This window comes from Amblyomma americanum, chromosome 7 (genome assembly GCF_052857255.1).
Source record: "Amblyomma americanum isolate KBUSLIRL-KWMA chromosome 7, ASM5285725v1, whole genome shotgun sequence".
Taxonomy (NCBI): Eukaryota; Metazoa; Arthropoda; class Arachnida; order Ixodida; family Ixodidae; genus Amblyomma; species Amblyomma americanum.
In genome coordinates, this window is record NC_135503.1 from 79,202,735 (window position 1) to 79,219,965 (window position 17,231).

The following is a 17,231-nucleotide window of genomic DNA, read 5'->3' on the forward strand; positions in this document are numbered from 1 at the left end:
ATAGTTGCTGCCCGGCATATTATACTTCAGAAGTTTATTGTATGAAATGTTTTCGGACGAATGTGTAAAACAGTTCTTGGAAGAGAAGGTGCCGTTCTTTGTTCTTCACAAACGAATAGTGCTGTTCCGCGGAAGTAGAAGCCACGTGATTGCACTAACTCAACCTAGTTGTGTAACGCAACAAGTGCAGTAGAACGCATACCATAGCTCTATGTACTCGGCAGCCCATCGCGGTGCTTTGCGGAAAGCGCGCAGCGGGCGTTGGGACGCGTTCCAACCACCAACCGATCACAGTGGCGCCTATACGCCGTCATAGATCAATCTGCCACCAGCAGTGGCAGCCCTCCGGAGATGATTGCCTTTTTTTCTGTGACTGGCATCCACAATCACGGAAATCGATCCACCGAGCTACCCACCCTTCTTGGATTGGATGTGTGACTGGCATAGAAAGAAGCCTTGGTCTCATGCGAAAATTGCGGAAAAAGCTGTTTTTTTTGTGACTGGTTTTGTTCTTTGGTATAGGGGTGCATGATTCCTCAGGTAACTGGCCGTTCGGTTTTACTTACATAGGGGGTATTCGCATTGACCATGTCTTGAACTGAGCAAATTAGAGGCCAGTCGATGCATTGCCTTCAGCTTCATGCTCTCGGACCATGCTGGTAGAGAAAATGCAAGCATCGTGGAAAAAAATAGCGCACTAAAGACCACGGACAACGAAGACCAAACAACAAAAGCGCTAGCTCCTAACTGGGCGTTTATTTAAAAAAACGCAGAAAAAGAGAGTTCGGTCTTCCTTGTCCGTTGTCCTGAGTGCGCTATTTTTTCCACGTGCCAACTAGCAGAAATATCTATTCTAACATGTGGGCAGCTGTACTTGCACTCAGTGCATTTACCTGAGAAGCCTGATCACTCAGGTTGTTTTCGAATTGTGCCACCGCCTAAATGGGGCTTCCAGGTTTAGAAATTAAAACCACTCAGTGGCAGAGAGCACACCCACTGACCCAGCGTCGCGGGAACGGCTCTACGGAAAGGAAGATTAACACCGTTGTGTTGTATGCAAATGTGGACCCCCGTTTGCCAGATGCAACCGGTGCGGCTAGCGTCAGCAGCGGCACAAAATCAGGCAGTTCACTATTATGGATAACACCAATTATATAGCAGTAGCTCGCCTTTTGGGTTTTTTTGCAGTAAGAACAAAAAAGTGATGTGACGCCGTGGATTAGCCCCCCTTTACACTAATGTGGTTGCCGGTTTGAATCCCGCGTCGTGTTCTCGACCTCTTATTTTATAGCACTACTTAACGCGGTCCGCACCAAAAAAATCTTGCGTGAAGCCTCGGAGTAACTCGGGTAGGCTCGGTTTAGTTCGGAGGAGCGTCGCGCCAACTGTAGCCAATGAGTGGGTGACCTTGGTCATACCTAGCATATCAACAGCTGATAAAAAATTAAAATAAATATTGCCGCGGCGGGATCGCACATGCTAGGCACATCGTGGTGGAAACACGTGGCTGTATCATCGTTCAGGCTAAACACATGCTTTCGTATGTCTTCTCGTTTTAACTACGTTAAAACGCTACCACTTTTTGCTTTTTAAAGTTGAAATTACCAGCTTAACACTTAATCACTTTTCCTCGGGGGGTGCGGTGTATCCTTTAGGTCAGCTGCCTGTTTTCGTCTCGGCCTAAATTTGCAAATAAGCTGTGATGCCGGCCGCAGTGTGTGAATAGGCGTCCGGGACAGCGGCAAGGCAGGCGTCGACACAAACTTGATTGCATCGCTGATTACTTCAGTCCTCGATGATTTACGAGAAGCAGCAGCCCGCATCGCAGGAATCGCACCTGTTTGGGCGACGAGGAAGCAGGAGACAACAGACAGGGGAGATTGTGCTGGGAGGATTTTCGCAGCACAAAGAAGCGGCATGTTGTGCACAAAGGTACGTGAACAAAAGTTACCTGAGGTGCCTTGTCTTCTCTTTTTGTATAATGTGCACAGACGCTGTGCTGCTGACTGCAAGTGACGTCGCGGCGGTGCTGGGTTGCGAATTAATATCGCACCATCTATGACAAAAATGACGCGTACTAACTTATAAGCCGGAATGGACAGATGCCTACTCCTCTCTTCGCTATTTTCTTGACGAGGTGTATCATGCTTGCAACAAGCTGGCACTGTCTCTAAAAGACGTGATATTACTCTTGCTCGCCTATTATTTATTTTCATGAAGAGATGTAGCACACATGAGCAAGCTGAAAAAAAAATACCTGAAATGATGTCACATTACAGGGTTTCAGACGGTAGCCTAAACAGCTGTAGTGCCAAATGTTCTTAGAATATGCCGAGGCGAAGTACTCGAGCTGGGCGTGCCATATTTGCTGCCGCCCATGCCAAACTTCTGCTTTATATAACGTTTTTTTTTTCCCTGGCAGAGCTGTACAGCAACCGCTACCTGCCTTCAAACAATTTTATGGAAACAGTTAAGGGTGCACATTACATGTATTCGCACACCAAAGCAGCAATAGCTACACATACGGCATTGGTGAGCTTCTGAACTACCACTGGCCCCAATACGACTCAGGGTTCTGCTAACCCATGGCACGACCGAAAATTAACCTGAATTGGCTCATTAAACAATTTTTCTGTCTCCCTTCCACCTGCATGGGGTTCTTCAAGACACATAAAATTCTCAAAACAAGAGTTTTTGTTTGCACTGAGGCTCCATAAGATGTTGGTGTCGGCGGATGGCTGTCGAGCTTGACACCTCGAACTTGTAAGAGGAGCACCGTGGCCGCTGAGCCAACGAGGCGAGTGCTAGGGGTATATGTTTTCAATAAATCTAGACGTGAAGAGAAGTCCAATGATTTCATAACTGGAGATGGGGCTTCACCAAATCCAGGATCGGAACTCTCGTTTTTTTTGAAAGTAGGGACTATGTTCACAGCCATACTTGGAAAGAATCAGTTCAAGTGATAAATTAGTGGAATAACTGACCAAAAAAAAACTCGATTTAATACGACCAAATTAAACGGCTTCTTGAAGTGTCTACTTTCTCCTTATAACTTTCTCCTTATATTCTGATAACAGGCTCTGTTCTTGCAGTAAACCACCAACTGGACAAGACTGGCTGTCCAGGAAGAACTATCGTCGCATAATTCAAGTAGGCCGTCGCGATCGAGTTGGTGTAACAACGTTGCCCCACAACTATCTCGGGTAAACCTCAAGCGCCCCCTTCGGTCTCTAGGCAGAACAGCAGGGAATGAGTCATTGTTTTTCTTTTATCTCTCGTGGCGAAACATGGTTTTTCTTTTCCTTGGTCCTTGCGCGGCCCCTTCATGCTCGCACGCACTGGGCGCTAAACCGACTGCTGCGCAAACAGCAGCTGCAACACGAAGGTTACGAGCTGAAACGAGTCGGACAGAGACAGGTGTATGCAAAGCCACTAGCGGAGCCTTGGTCTTGATGTAGCATTACACCAAGCGACAGCCCGTTAACGATAATTACTCCTGGGCACTTTGCGATGTTAACCGGGACCTTTTGGTTTGCTGGTGACGATTTAGCGCTTTCTGCGGCGTCCTATCGCAAACGACAGCCCGTGATAGAGGTGTTGTGGTTAAATTCCAGCCTTCCTATAGTACAGTTTCAAGGGTGCACATTATGGTCTTGTGGGATATGCCCAAATTCCTGCACCGACTATTAATGAAATGAAGCTTGGTGAGTGTGCTAGCATTCATTATTCATTTACTGCAAAACGCTACGAGTGCTACACACGAATGAAGGTCCTTTTTTCTTGATATTGTATTTCACACTACCTTGATTAGACTCTATCCGACAACATCAACCCGAAGTTCCGTTTCAGCCCAATGTTCTGCCTAAGTGTTCTGATCTTTTTTCAATACATTGAATCCTTTGGATAGCCACTACGATTTGGCATGGGTTTTGGCGTCGGTTTGTACAGGCTCAACCTACAGCGCTTTGGGATGCTGGGCGCTATCAAGAGGTGAGGTGCTGAAGAAAAACAATGGTGACTTAGTTCATGACCGCAAGCGTAGTGCAAAGAGTGGCACTGAAACAATGAGCTAAAGAAAAAAACAAACAAATATTGCTATGCATTGTTAGCTACGTGAGCATAAGAACAATGCAGCTTGTGGCCGCTCGCTGTGCTTGCGGAGGGCTCCAGCATGACTTCTGAGCAGCAGGATTTGGTGAAACTTAAGCTGCTTCGTATAACTACACCAGTGCAATCGAACCTCGTTATAATGAAATGGTTTGTTACGAAATAATGAATATAATGAAGGAATGACGATTCCCCTAGGAAGCTCGGTCAACAAGAGCTACAACGAAGGTACGGCTATAACGAAGTATTCTTCCGGCCCCTTCAACTTCGTTATGACCAGGTCCAACTGTATTGTATTTGAGCGCGCGTTTGAATATTTTGCTGGAGTCGTTTTGTGTTTTTTTTTGCTGCACTGTTTGCCCTAACAGTCTGTCTATTTTGCGCTTTTTCATTCCGAATAACTTCCTGTTAATGGGCAGTTTATTTAAATTAATTACTTATATTGCTCTGGGCCGCAGTAAAATGTTCTGCCTGGATTGCTTTCGACTACCTATGGTTAACATGCATCGATACACCAGTACAGGCTAAGTTTTGTACATTACCTGAAGCCACAGCGGCCGGCCATCAAAACCGCGCACTCACGGCCACCAGCAGAACGTTACTGCCGCGACCGTGGCCATTTTGCTGAGCGCTTTTTATGGAACACACCTTTCAACACAAATATTGCTAACATGCCGCCAAGCCCTTCGTCTGCGATGAACATCGCCGAAGTTCCGAGTGTTCATTAAGCTGTGGAAACAATGGGTGGGGGCGGGGGGAAGGATTGTGCTCACACCAGCTTTCACAAATGTCCTCCCTCCTTGCAATATATATATATATATATATATATATATATATATATATATATATATATATATATATATATATATATATATATATAGGCGTGAGAAAGTTATCCAATACTGAACAACCTTTCTTCACTTCGTTGATCATTAAAGGGCCAGCTCCTCGATGCAGCCAGAATAATCTATCTTATTCTTTGCGACGCCACAGGAACTATAACGCGGTGGACTTCGTTTGTATCTTGGTATTTTGCTCTCAGAAACAACCACTTCGTTCATGTGCTTTGGTACCATACACCCTACACTACTCGAGATGCAAAGAATGGAATACCAAAGAAGTAAGCAAGGAACAGCACAGGGAGCGGAAAAAGAAGAGACGTCCCTGCGTTGTTTCGTACTTACCTCGTATACAATTCTTTGACATTGTCCAACCGGCACAAATTTCCGCTTTACTGAACGTTTTTCGTAGACTGTAGAGCTCAACTGACCAAGCGTGCTAGATTAACGTTAGTAGTTGTTCATTACAATTCCTTATTGTGCTGATCTCGTGAAGAGTTTAAAAACTTTGCTTCTGACGTTCTAAACAGGAAATTATTTCAGCGGCAAGGTGCACATGGGCTTCACGCTCATAGTATTCCAGCGCAACGGCACATAGTCAAAGAAAAGAAGACGGAAAAGAAGAAGGACGAACACAGCCTTTTTCTTTTCCGTCTTCATTTCTTTGGCTGCGTGCCGTTGTGTTGGAATACTATGAACGTGAATCAAGATTATCAACTACCCAAGGAACTGACTCTACTGAGGTGCACATGGGATGACACGAACATAGCTATGGAGAGCATCAATCAGCGTCGGTTCCGCCAAGCCGTCTGTCCTCCCTAAAGACGTCCTACAATTACAATGGCAATCTCCTCTTACCAATTACTGCGAATCGAAAAAATCGCATTCTCGTTCGACAGAGAAGAGGCTGCGAAGGTAGGCCATTAAAAATAATTGCGTACCCAGGAATAGCGCAAAACCCACTGTAGAATTGCTAACTGTATTGCGGGCTATGTAAAAAAAAGTGCCAGGCTGTGTATAATTTCAGTGCTTACCATGCCGATAGGTTCAGAAATATTGTGCGCGTTGTCATGCAGACAAATTCGAATGCATTCACTGCAAGCTAGCTTAATATCTTGGTTCTGTAAGAATCATCATAAAAGAGCGATTATCAATTGAACGAATACCTTCATCATTACTTTCATTACCTTCACTATGCCATCACCTTCACTATGAAATGAACCATTAAGTTCAGTATTTCTGTTCCAGTGCCTTACAATTTTCCAATATTCAAACTTTTTTTCCATGAAAGTTGTATATGTAAGGGACTGTCAATAATACTTCGTATTAAGGATCTTTTCAGCATGGCATGATTATGCTTGACTACCATAATTGGAGGCAACCGTTGCACAGTCACCTTTGTGACAATCTTCTTTCCTCCTATAATAAGATGCCTGCCAAAGGAGAAGTTCTATGGCAAAACTGAACACTAGGACTGTCTCGCCATCTAACCTGGCCACACAATATCAGCCGCGCATAAAACACCACGCTCTTTAAACATTCATTTGCTTGAGGCGCTCAAACCTATTACAACTTCTGGCTTATAAATAAATAATCACGCCGAAACTTTAGGACACACCTGCCACAAGAAATCGGCAACAAATATGACAGCCCCGTCGCTATGGATCAGTTCTTCATGTCTATGGCGTTTGGCTGCATCACTGTCACTGGTTCTATGCTGACCGCGACGGACATATTTAGATGTAGGCTGAATGTAAAAGCACTCGCGTCCTGTGGCGCCTTAAGCACGTTCAAGAACTCCGGGAGGTCGAAGTCAGCCCGCAGCCCTTCACGACAGCTTGCCTCGTAACGCAGAGTGTTGCTTTGACAGGTAAAAATATATCTGGGTCATTCCACGCCAAACGTCCCAGATGTGGCGCTCGACCATCTCCAATTTCTTCAAGAAAAAAATGAATGGAAATTTATCGTAATGTGCGTAATCAAAGCTTGAAATACTTTTGCCGAAAAAAAAAATTTTCTTGAGGTGAGGACAGTTTGAATACTTAGAAAAGACGAGAAACAAGGCACTGCTCAATAATTGATAAAAAATTAAAATTTTTTGAAAACACTTTACAATTTTTTATCATTGACATTTACACAGATTCTGGCTTCCGATGTAGTTCAGACCATGCACCTTTATACGGTACAAGTATTGGTAAAAATCGAAGAAAAGTATGAAATAGTACCATTTTTCTCGTTTTTTGTTTCAGATATCAGCTTGCTCTCGAAAATTCAGAAGTAACCGTTTTGTTCCTCTAGATGTCTAGTATATATAATAAATGTTACACGTGTTGAAACTGTGTACGTAGCAGTACAAAAAAATATTAAATTTGCAAAAGTGCGTTTTGAGCCAATCACAGTCGATAATTTCACCCTGAGGTGGCGCAAGTAAAAGTCGAAACAATATGCGCTTACGTAGAACAGTTTATTCATTTCATTTTTGAAATTTTTATCGAGGAAATTTTTGTTTAACGCGATAAAGAATTGTTGAATGTAATATATCGCGCCGCCAAGTTGCGTTGTCTTTCAGCGCCTCTTCACCGCAGAGCACACCACCTGTCATGGCACGACACCTATAGCCAGAGAACAACTTCAGTTTTCCGTCTATCGATGTCGTGCATTTTTAGGGCTGGAGCTAAAAATGATATATCGCGTGACATTCGGCTGATGGTATGCAATAAACGAGATCGTTTTTGCTTTCAAAATTCCAACGAACCCGCTTTGGTGCGGGGCTGCCGAGAGGAGAAAAAATTGCTTGTAGTTTAGCTGACTGACTGACGTTGCTGCGAGGAAGAAGGGAAAGGAAAGAGCGCGGGCCTGCCTACTGGCTCAAGCCGAGCCACGCTCGCTGCCGCGTGCTGAAAGTAGGAGGGGTAAAGGATAGGAGAGCAAAGAGTGATAGAAAAAACGCGCCGCGATAATATGCCCCAGGCTGATCCCGGAAGCAGTGCACTACAGGGCCGACCCGTGCCAGAGTGCTTCAAGCCAAGCGCTCCACTATATTCCAAAAATAAGTTTAATATCTTAGGTCCAAGGACCCGCTGCAGATATTAAATCAGGTATCAGGTATGTACCCGGTAGTTTAGCTATGGTTAACCCTGCTCAAAAACGAAAAGCTGCGTCTCCCTGGCTACGTTTGTGGTCGAGGGACTGCCGGTTTCCGCATTTTTTTATTTGTTAAACATCTTGCTTTCATCGAAACGAGATTAAAGGCGCTCACACAAGACAGTATATATTAATATAGCTTCGGTGATATTTACAACTGTACTATTTCGTATTGTACGCGGAAATATGGAGCCAAATACGCTTCGAAACGACGCCCGAACCCTGCAGATAATTTCAGAAACCCAAATTTAATAATAATAATAATGATAGTTGGTTTGTTGGGGAAAGGAAATGGCGCAGTATCTGTCTCATATATCATTGGACACACGAACCGCGCCGTAAGGAAAGGGATTAGGGAGGGAGTGAAAGAGGAAAGGAAGAAGGAGGTGCCGTAGTGGAGGGCTCCGGAATAATTTCGACCACCTGGGGATCTTTAACGTGCACTGACACCGCACAGCACACGGGCGCCTTAGCGTTTTTCCTCCATAAAAACGCAGCCGCCGCGGTCGGGTTCGAACCCGGGAACTCCGGATCAGTAGTCGAGCGCCCTAACCACTGAGCCACCGCGGCGGGTCAAACCCAAATTTAAAAACAAATTTTTTGGGAAAAGAAAACGGCGCAATGCGAGGCAGGCGTAATTTCCTTTCCTTAAAACCAATTTTCATTACATTTTCCTTTCCTCACGGGCGCGGTTCGGATGTCCACCGAGACATGTGAGACAGGCGTCATTTCCTTTGACCGCTAGCTACTTTCAAGGTCAAATTTGCGCCCCGCTGTGGTGTCGAAAAGATGGCGTAATGAGGCTTTTCGCTGGCATTACAGGCGTATCAGAAGTCCTTTATTCATATAACAATAACATCGCGAAGAGCGCGCGCCTCGGAGCCCACGTGAAGGAGCGAAGTGCACAGCTGCGGCGAGTAACGCCAGGCGCGGCCCGCTCCCGCGTAGGTGCGTCGCTCGCAGGAAGGTGCTTCGCAGCATAATGGCTCGTCTACAGTTGTCGCTGGAGTATTAGTGCAAAATTACACCGATTAAATCAAACACAGTCAGGACATCACATCGGAAACAACCGGGCATGAGAACCTGACGGCCACAAGGGTCAAGTACCACGAAGTGGTGCTGCTGCGTCGCGGATGGTTTCAACACCGGATCGTTCTTGTCATTTCCAGATCGGCGTCTCAAAGCTCTTATGCTGGTGCCTACGCCTGTCATGGCGCTGACAAGAATGACTGATTGCGACAGAGCCACAACGAACTCACTTGGGTATGTGCCGCCGCGGCAGCGTTAAGAAAATCTTTCCCCACGAATACCTGTTCGACTGCTCAACGTTCCCATGCTTGCCTGCTTTGCAAACCTCACTTAAGAACCAGAACTATGCATTTCGTCTGACCAGACTGTCAGCAGTGCCGTGCCCTTGGGGGAAGAGGCGAAAAGAGACGACACAACTTGCGACGCGAGAGCTCAACTTCAAAAATTCTTCTCTCACTTTCTTTTCAACAAAAACTGCCTCGATAAAAATTTCACAAATGAAAGGAAATATACTGTTTTACGTAACCTGTTGTTGTATTTTTACTTGGACCACCTAAGGGTGAGATTAAGGACTGTTTTAGGCTCAAAACGCACTTTTACAACTTTACTATTTTTTTACTTGTATGTAAATACAGTTTCATCCCCTGTAACATTTATTATAGGTACAAGACCTCTAGAGAAACAAAACGGCTATTTCTGAATTTGCGACAGCAAGGTGATATCTAAAACAAAAAACGACAAAAACGGTACATTTTCATACTTTTCATCGATTTCTTAAAAATGCTAACCCCGTGTAAAAGTGCATGGTCTGAACTACATCGAAAACCAAAATCTGTGTAAATGTCAATGAAGAAAATTGTGAAGTGTTTTTTGAAAATTTTAATTTTTTATTAACTTTTGAGCCAGTGCCTGGTTTCTCGCTTTTTCCAAATATTCAAACTTGTCTCACCTCACGAAAAATTTTTTTTCGGCAAACGAATTTCAGGCTTTGATTGCGCACTTTAGGATAAGTTTCCATGAATTTGTTTGAACGAATTGTAGATGGTCGAGCGCAACGTGTGGGATGTTTGGCATGGAATGACCCATCTCACAGATGCTGTCGAGCCGGCTCAGAACTGCCCTCTTAGTCACATTCCTCCACTGTGTTCACACCATGGGTGCGCATGACTGCCTCTTCAGACCTGTTTCATTTGCCTTTTTTACCTCCCTTGCCTGGATACGCTGCATCAAACCTCCAACTCGCAACGTGGCTGCACCTGCTATGCATGCACTTCCTCTTGTCGGATCAACTGCCCTCACGGCTACATTTCTTACTTTTAATGCGATAACACTAGAAGCCTCATGTGGCATAAAATTCATGCGGTCATAAAATTCACCGATTGGCTAGAGGGGAGAGACGCAGGGACACCACTTGATTAGGGCATTTCCATTGGCTAGAGGCAAGTGATCTCACCAGACGACAAGTGACGTAACTTCCGGTAACGACATCAACAACTTTTAATGCTGTCGCACTGCTAACATATCACACCCAACAGCTCTGGACAAAAGTATTTTTGAGAGCGGGAAACAGTTTAAGAACACAATTATTTAATATATTGCAAGATTTCGCTATAACAATCAATATATCCACAGACCACCCGACGACAGTGTTGCATTTTTTTGCGATTAACGTTTTTGCTGTTGTCAAAAGGGTTTTCCATCGGTTTTCTATGGTAGTCTTAGCAGTTCGATGCGGTCGATGAAAACAAGTTAAAAGAAAGATTTTGTTACACATCAGAAGAGTGAACTACTACCTTCAATATTTCCATAACATTATATTACAATTTTTCAATATTCAGAATTCCTGTCCGAGAATGTTGGACATGGATGAAATTAGGTTTCAACGTGATTTTTTTCGCCTCTTTCCCATCTACGAGAAGGAACGACCTTTTCGCATCCACCCCCGTTTCATAATTTCATCTCCTTTGACGAAAAAGGGGATTTATTATTTTTTCACTAAAGGCACCCGACAAGCACTGTTCTTGTTTTTCTTTGCATTCCGACACGAGCGAACCTCCTGGAATTAATAAAACCGAATGGAATGGGCCCATTTCACGAATGACGCTACTGGTCTTGTTTGAGCTATCCATTTACTTCGCTTTGACCATACCGAATCGCGTCGCTCACATTTCGGGCTGGGTACCGCGACCATATTTGTTTATTTGTTGTGAAAGTATTCTTAAACAGTCAGTCTCACTCCCTTCACATCTGCTCAGAATAATCATGTATGTATCGTGGAGGCATATGGCAATAACTGACTTTCGCTATTAACACAGCCTCGCCAATGAAGGGCAGAGCTGGCGCGCGATGCCAATATGTAGCGGCTACTTTCAGTAACCTCTGGTTGCTCGGTTACAGTCTGGTGTTCACTTGCGCAACGTTCTACGTGAGTTACTTGCCTAGAGTGGTTGGGGCCTGCAAACTCCCCGTGAGAGCCGTTGCCTTGTTTCTTGCCGTTGACGTGCTCGGTAGCACGCGTGATGGTTAGTCGTTAGCGACGATCATGCTAAGGATAAAAAGAGGCACACGATATAAGAACAAACGAAACATTTCAACTAGCAGCTTTGCGTCACACCCTGATTTTCTTTCTTCTTTTGTGTGTGCGTAGCTTTTTCCCACAGGGAAGAATTCAAATCAGCCAATGTGCCGATGCTTGTGGGCATTATTAACTAAATGCGAGAAATGCGATGTTGCGTTGCTGTCCGATAATATGCGCCATCTTGCTTTTGCGTACGATCTCCATACTCCTAATGAATTAGTTGGCACACGAGAAAAAAGTACATTTTTTTTACCCTTCTCCCGTCACCGTCTTCAGTGCAGCACATATGTCCTAGTTTGCCACAAGCCGTCGATACGATGCGATGGAAAGCTGAATGGCTTGTAGACGTTTAAAAGCTTCCTCTCTCTGATGGATTGACTTGAGTGGCCGCTTTTCCAAATAAGTCATACGCTACCACACTCTTTTTCTTTTTTCCTTGCTGTTTCGCATAAATACGACAACAAGGCATTAGCTTGTTTTAGTAACTCCTAATTTATACAGGTTAACCATACATTTACTTTGTTACAATCATCTCTATGATTTCTGGAGCTACTGGATTCTGACGTCTGTTTGCAGTCGTTGAGCAACCAAGAAAACTGGGAAACCTTTGGTGACTCACTTCCTCGTATGGACAAAAAGCGAGCACTGGCTGTCTTGGAAATTTTCTCCTAATGCTACGTCCTTGAAACATCCGGCCCTCTGAGACTTGGTAAGTGCCTTGTTTCCTGTCAGGTAATAAACGTGATTCTTTTTCTTCTATTAACTCTTTAGATGCAACATCGAGATCAATCGTTTATTCCGTCCAGAATTTTATTCCTCGCAAAAGCGTTCCACCAACATCTCGATTTTCTTTTTTCCTCCAATAACCTTGACACCGCTGCGCCCTCTACCTTGACCGTCGTGGTGAAGCGCATGCGTGCGGTTCCATCCCCTACGACGTGCGGCGGGTGCTACAATCTCGGTCCTGTTGTCCCGCACCGGGCGCGCTTTCAGCCGCTTAACTTCGCCCGCGCGCGCGCACGTCCTTCCCGCGCCGTGCCCGGATAGCGCAAACTCGCGTGCACTCCCTCGGGAGAAAGCGAGCGCGTGCGCTTTACGGCGCGGGGCGAAGGCGATCGACCTTGCTCTCTCGCCGGTGCTCTTCGGTGGTGCGCGCGCACAGCCGCGTTGCTCCCCGCACACCGGTTGAGTCAGCGTGCGAGGCTGCTCGCCTCCGGCTGGAGCGAAGCCAGTCCGACCGCCGTCGCCGCGACTGCGCGTGGGGAGCGCCGCTGCCTCCAGCATGGATATGCTCGCCTTCGGCGCGCTTCTGCTCCGGCTCCTCTTCGCCGCCTGCCTGCTGAGCCCGGCCGTGGCGCAGGACTCCAGGTGAGGGGAAGACGGTGGCTCGATGGCTTGAGTTGGTCGCGCCTGCCGCTGGGATTTGTTGAGGAGCCGGCATCTACGACTGCTGGGTCGGTTTCGGTGAAGAAGATGAGCTCGAGTCTGGGAGCATCTGGATGCGCTCGGGCCGTGCCGTTCTTCTGGCTGTTGACAAAGAGGCCCTGCGCTTTGAAAACCTCGCTGCTAGAGCTGGATTTCTGATTGGGCTGGAATGAAAAACGTGACGGCCGGCATGCCCATACATCTGTGCTCCTTGAAAGAAAACTGTATTGCAGTAACGCGCGGAGGTGGTTTTCTTGTCTGTTGTCCGGTTCGGTTCGCTTTCTTGGTGTTTTTGTCTTGCTTACTTTAGAGAATTAGTTTAGAATTTAATCGCGAGCGCTGCACTAAACGGTGTTCTACGTGACCGAAATTGTAGCTTTATCTGGCGAAAATGCAAGAACTGAAAAAGATGACGTTGAAAATGCGCCATAAATAACAGCGGAGAGTGTGTTATGCAAATGCTGCATTCGTTGATTGCCGGATGGCTCGGTTTTGAAGGTCAGACGACTTTTTCGGTATCTGAATGAGGGAGGGAAACAGGCGGAAGAAACAAATAGCACTGCAGAATTAAACGGAAAATAACACTCACCAAAGTTCTTCACTTTCAAACATTGTATGCCATAACAACTACAGTGCTCTCGCGTTATGGTGAAATCTTGTAGAACTACGGCGGTGCAGATTACAGGCGCGTCTTAGATTCGACTATTAACATGCTGACGTTTGTAATGTTATCGCGTAGAAACACTAGGCTGTAATCCTTGTCGTCCTATCTTTGTTTGCTATTTTATTTGCGGGGAAAACGGCACGAACTGTCACCGTGCCAGCAGTCGACGCAGCAGCTTCCGGTGACTTCCGCGCCGCCGTTCACGTGTGTCGACAGCGGAACTTTTTGTGAATGAAACAGTCGCCGTTCCGTGAAGCCCGGCTCATCGGAAGTATTTACTTTCTTCCTTTCATGCCATCAATTCTGTTACAAAATTTTCCTTTTTTTCTCACCAACAGTAGATCAGTGGGACAACTTGTATGGTTCGCTGCGGTCACTGCAAACGTAAGGGTTCTCAGAGCACTTGCCTGACTATATTGCTTGCTGATCTGTTCAATAATCTCTAGTTGTTTGTAATGTTTCCTTGTGCTAAAACCTGCACCCACTTCTGTCATGTCTCGTGTATGAGGCATGAATGTATGAGAGAGCTTTTCGCCTTAAAAGCCTCGTCACTTCTATTGTGGCGGGCGCCCTGTGGCCAGTCAGGCAGGGCATGCCCTGGCGAGAATGCACGCACTGCTTCCAGACGCCCGCCGGTGCGTCTTCCCAGCCGCTTGCACACGCTTTGCCGCGCCACGCGTCAAGATCCGGTTTTCGCAGCCGGGAGTGGCTGTTGTTGTCCCGTCGGGAAAGCCGGCAGTGGTTATTATCCTTTTTTGCTCGTTTTAGTTTTGCACGGACACGTTTGGGTGACGACAGCAGAGTAAGTCACACGGGAAAACACACACGAAGGATGTCAACTCCTCGAGACTTGAAATGAACCCCTTCCGGCCATGCCTTACCAGGAAGAAACACTGGAAAGCGATTGTTGAAGACGAGACAAAGGAATAAGTGTGCCGGCTCTGAATGGAGGACGGTATTTGGAAACACGTGCTATTCATTTATCGAACTCGTTCTGAGACAATAAGGAGATGTTATAGTCGCAGAAATCTGATATGCATCCCGTCCCTTGCTGGTTAAGAAGTTTAATTGTGGAAAATAATTTCTTTTTAAATTTTCTTTTCTTCGTGTGCGGTATTTGGTGCATTTTATTCTAGAAGTTTGTCTAAAATGCATTCGCAGCAACAGCAACACACGCGATAAAGGGAAGCTCCGGCGTTCGCTTTGTTTACGTCGGCATTCCATCTCGGCGATGTCTGGTCAGCTGCTGACATGCGATGACGTGTCTTCCTGCAAATGTGTCAGCAGCCGTGTCCTCGGTACATAGCTGAAGAAAGCGCGAAAGGGAACACACGGACCAAGAAAAGAAATTGCAAGGACAGACGCTAACTCGAAACCGAAGTTTATCCGAGAAAAGTACGTGCATAAAAGGGAACATAAATGACACAAAAAACAAAGAAACGCAAAACTAGCAATCATCACATGAAACACCGTTCAAACGCACTCGAGAGTCTCTTTCATTACGTCGGAATCGAAGCACTCACTCTTGATTATTTATATCGGGTTGACAAACTCCGCATCGGCGGAGAGAAATGAGAAAGGCTCGTATCTTTGCACGAAACGACGCTTTCTCGATAATTTCCAAAGTTTCTCTTCGAACATTTGAAAACGCCTTCATAGTTTCAGGTGTACCCCTCGTACTTATTCTTGCGGGATTTTTTTATGTCACCCTCTTATATATATATATATATGCTTGTTCAAAATCAACATAATTTGCTAAAGGGTGTGCGTGCTGCGTCATGCACTTTCTACGTCCAGCTTATGCGCTGCTACTCTTAGCACGATCTCGCAAAACCTATAGCCCAGCTATGAAGTATCCAAGTCTTTTTCATCGCGCTCATTGCGTGCCGTGAGAGCTGCCTTCGGTAGTAAGCACGCCACGGTCGTCCTGTGGGGAAGCGGCCGTGCTGACGGCGGCAACATTTTAGTGAGCACGGTGCGTATCCCCGTATACATTCGCTCGAAGGCTCTGCGCGCGAGTCGCTTGCAGTGATGCTGCTTGCTCAGAAAGCAACAGCAGCGTCACGTGAAAAGCCGATTATAACGGAGACGGGGCGTATGCTAATGCTTTTTTTGCTAATTTCGGCTAGCAGCTATGCGAATGCCGCCGGCTGTTCTAAGGTCAGTAAAAGTCAATCGGCTGAACGAGCTGAACATTTGCAGAAGGCATCCAACAGAAGGCAGCAACAAGGCGGATTCGCCGCATTGAAGAGACACAAAAATTGGTAACGTTAGGAAAGGCCGGAACTACCTAGTAAACCTTATTTATTTTATGCCATGTAGACTAAAAATTTCCCCCTTTTTTTCACCGACAATTGAACATTCGGACAAATTGGATGGTGCGCTACGATCCTCGATAACGGAAGAGTTCTTAGAGCTGTTGCTAAACTACATTGCTTTTAAACCAGTTCAATGCTCACTAGTTATTTGTACTTCAGTTTTATTTCTTTTTACTAAAACATGTAGACACTACTGTCATGTAACGTGTATGAGACAGTAGTTTTTGTAAATGCAATATGATTGCATATCTGCCTAGTCGTTAATATATCACTCGTTTCAGTATGGGATCGACGGTTGGAAATATTTACTTGTATTTTGTGAGAACTGGTTAGATTGTCCAGACAAGTGCGGGTCAGGTTGGTGGCGGTTTGCTGCTAGTTAGGCCAGTGTTGCAAGGTGCGATTTCCGCGTCGGTCTGCGACTGGAGAGAGCAGACGGCTTTCGATGGTTTTCCGTCCGGTTGGAACTAAATCGCCGCCTCGGCGTGACCGGTTTGCGACTGACGACGTGGTATCCTCGTGGCGTCGTGTCACGTGCAATCACGTGACGGAGGAAGCAGTGGAGCGCCAATCGCTGGCAGCTTTTTTTGGTGTGCGCGGCACGTATGTCGCCTGTGCAAACACATAAAGCAGCCCTGTTTGTCTCTCCGACCGAATTCGCTTGGCATGCGTTGCATACTACAGTGCTCGTCGGAAATCGCACAGCGACTTCACCGACATGGCCGAATTTTTTCGCTCGAGTCGCAGCATGTAAAACAGTGCTTTCTCAGGCGTACATTCTCATTTTCTCGAAAACACGTCCTTGTCGAGATTCGAGGACTTGCGAATAAATGAAAAACTTATTGCAGGGCGCAAGCTGTCACGGTTCGTTTTAGTTGACGTGCTTGTTCAAGCCTACTTTCATAACAAAATTTCATCCAGTATTTCGACGTGATGTAACATTTAGTAGCCTCAAGTGAGATTTGCTGATAAGGTTTGGTGGTACCTTGTGGTATTCTTCATGGTTATTAAATTCGCTCCCATTGCTGCTGAATCCATGACTCATTGGCTTCTGCTCGAAGAGCAGACCACTCATATTAGATGACGTAATGAAGCGAATGGGCCTCTTCACACAAGTTGTGAGATCC

General features: G+C 45.8%; 1 protein-coding gene across 1 annotated transcript in view; it reads left to right on the forward strand.

Annotated features, from left to right (window-relative positions):
- The first annotated feature begins 12,649 nt into the window (after positions 1–12,649).
- Positions 12,650–17,231, forward strand: part of LOC144099351 (glycine receptor subunit alpha-1-like) — a 40,633-nt gene continuing 36,051 nt past the window's right edge. The window contains exon 1 of the mRNA XM_077632578.1: positions 12,650–13,065. Within this exon, the coding sequence (XP_077488704.1) occupies positions 12,980–13,065 (86 nt within the window). The 5' untranslated portion in view covers positions 12,650–12,979. The remainder of the gene's footprint in view (positions 13,066–17,231) is intronic.